Source organism: Zea mays, chromosome 1 (genome assembly GCF_902167145.1).
Source record: "Zea mays cultivar B73 chromosome 1, Zm-B73-REFERENCE-NAM-5.0, whole genome shotgun sequence".
Taxonomy (NCBI): Eukaryota; Viridiplantae; Streptophyta; class Magnoliopsida; order Poales; family Poaceae; genus Zea; species Zea mays.
The window spans coordinates 84,958,829-84,961,331 of record NC_050096.1 but is presented as its reverse complement, the minus strand read 5'-3'; the positions used below and the strand labels follow the sequence as shown (position 1 = coordinate 84,961,331).

General features: G+C 55.6%; 1 protein-coding gene across 1 annotated transcript; it reads left to right on the top strand.

Moving 5' to 3' along the window:
• Positions 1-573: 573 nt before the first annotated feature.
• On the top strand, positions 574-2,249 carry LOC100277844 (uncharacterized). The gene has a single exon (NM_001151306.2). The coding sequence runs from the start codon at positions 949-951 to the stop codon at positions 1,954-1,956; it is 1,008 nt and encodes a 335-aa protein (NP_001144778.2). The 5' UTR covers positions 574-948; the 3' UTR covers positions 1,957-2,249.
• The last annotated feature ends 254 nt before the right edge of the window (positions 2,250-2,503 follow it).

The window sequence follows — 2,503 nt, the reverse complement described above, 5'->3', positions numbered from 1 at the left end:
ATAAGTCGACCTATGTGTCGTTGCTTCATTGGAGAGCAGTAAAAGAAATTGTATCTGAGTATTACGAAGTTCGTTGGTTGTTTGTTGCATAAGAACTGGAGTTTGTGGTTGCATATGTATGTTGTATGTTATTTTGGTGAACATATGCCATTTGGATCATTTAATGTTTACTGTATAACGTGAATTGAGTAAATTATAAATAAATCATGTTAAATTTTTTCATTTTTTCTATAAAAACAGCGAAAACCAGTTGGTTTCGCGAAAAACCGGCGGTTTAGAGCGTTTTTTCGCCGATAAACCAGTACAAATTCAAAATAATTTGAATTGTATAAATCGGTCGACTTTTACCAGTAAACCGATGATAAACCATTGCCAGTAGGTACCGGTTTTTCTATTAAAACGGTTTTGTAAACCGTGGACCGAACACACTAGATAAATGGAAGTGACAATCTCGTTCAAACGTGGAAGAGAACTCAACTACTCAAGCACTCAACTTCCAGGCACCACCACAGACCCGGACCAACTGACCCGACCCGACCCGACCCCGCCGCTGCGCGCGCACACATCGGGCATCGCATTCGCACCGGCGTCCACGGCCCAAAGCGCCGTCGCGCCATCCCCGTCCCCTCCCCACCCGCTCTGCCGTTCGCTGTTTCCATCCCGCCGACCCGCTGCGCCACCGCCACGCTCCCCAATCTCCATCCCAACGCGCCGCCGCCTCTAATCTCCCTCGCTTCCGCTCCACTCCGCACCCCCGGTCGCCTGCCCTAACCTCGTGCTGCTCGCGATCCCGCCCCGTGCCCAGATCTGGTGGCGCCTTCGCCGCTCGAGCGCCCCCGCTCAGCGGTGAAGTGCAGGCGTCCGTTCGGCCGGCCAGCCGGCCGATGGTTTCGGCCGCGGCGCAGGCGGGCGTGGTCGCGTCGTGCGTCGTGCGTGCTCTTCGTCCCCATGGGGCTGGCCGGCCGGCACCTCAGCCGCAACAAGGTGCTCTTCTTCTCCGGCGCGCTCTTCATCTCGCTTGCTGTCGGGATCCACCTATCCCCGTACCCCCCTTCCCTTTCCCTGCCCCACCTCGCCTCCTTTTTACTCCTCCCCCACCCTGGCTCCGCGTCCGCTTCCTCCGGGTCTTCCTGCGTCCAGTTCCTGCACCGCGTCTCGTGGTCTGACGCCGCCGGAGCCGCCGACAATGGCTCGGGAGGCGGAAAAGCGCGGGCGTGGTCGTGGCCGCCCTCGCTGGCGTCCGCCTGCGGGTTCGCTCGACTGTCGCGCGACGACGCGTCACTGCTGCTCAATGGCTCGTGGGTGATGGTGGCCGGGGACTCGCAGGCGCGGCTGCTCGTGCTCGCGCTTCTCCGCCTCCTGCTCGACCCGGCCGCGGCGGCGGCCGCCGAGCCGGAGCTCTTCCGCCGCCACAGCGACTACCGCGCTGCCGTCCCCGCGCGGGACATTTCCGTGGACTTCGTCTGGGCGCCCTTCGAGAGCAACCTCACGCGTCTGCTCCGCGAGGATCTGCGCCTCGCGCCGCGCCTCCCCGACGTGCTCGTCCTCGGATCCGGGTTGTGGCACATGCTCCACGTCACGGACGCCGCGAGCTACGGCGATGCACTGGCGTCCGTCGCGGGCGCCGCCAAGTCCCTCCGCTCGCAGCTTCCGGAGCCGCCACCACATATGTTCTGGCTTGGCTTGCCGCACCTCGTGAACCACATGCTCAACACAGACGCCAAGAGGGCACACATGAACGGCACCATGGTGCATGCCTATGATCGTGAGGTCGATCGGAGGGGTGTTTTGCGCGGTGAAGGCGGCTCATTCCTGCTGCTTGATGTGGGGAAGCTCACCCAGGGGTGCGGGCAGCAATGCACAGCTGATGGTATGCATTATGATGGTGATGTGTATGACGCTGTCATGCATATCATGCTCAATGCACTGGTGATTGAGTCCCAACAAAGGATTTGAGTGGGTCTGGGGGGGGGGGGGGGGGGGGGGGTTGAACAGGTTTGTCCCCACCCCCTTTTCTTTTTGGTCAGCTACTATACACGGGTAATTAGAGATTGTTGTGAACTAGGAAGGTCCTTTGGTTGCTTCAACATTTTGGTCGCTTGCCAGAAGTCAGCACCCTTGAATTGCTCAACCCTTAGATTGTAATATAGGGATATCTTAGAACCACACTGTTTTTTTTGCTAAATGGCAAACCGAACTGGCTATAATGTATACTTTTTCTTGGGGAATAACTAAGGTGGTGATTCTGACATGAAGATTATGAAATATTACAAAATAGTCAGTTTTTCATTTTGGCAACATCCTTGCCATGGTAACTTCAAGAACTTATTAGAATGTAACTATGCTACTCTCTCTTAATATAATTGATTGCACTTCGTCGCTAATCCTAAGATGTATGTTATTATGAATCTATAAGCCTGTCACTATGTTGCATGCTGAGTGCATTATGCGTGGTTGAATATAACATTTATAAAGTGCAGCAACCATGCTAGGCCACTGATGG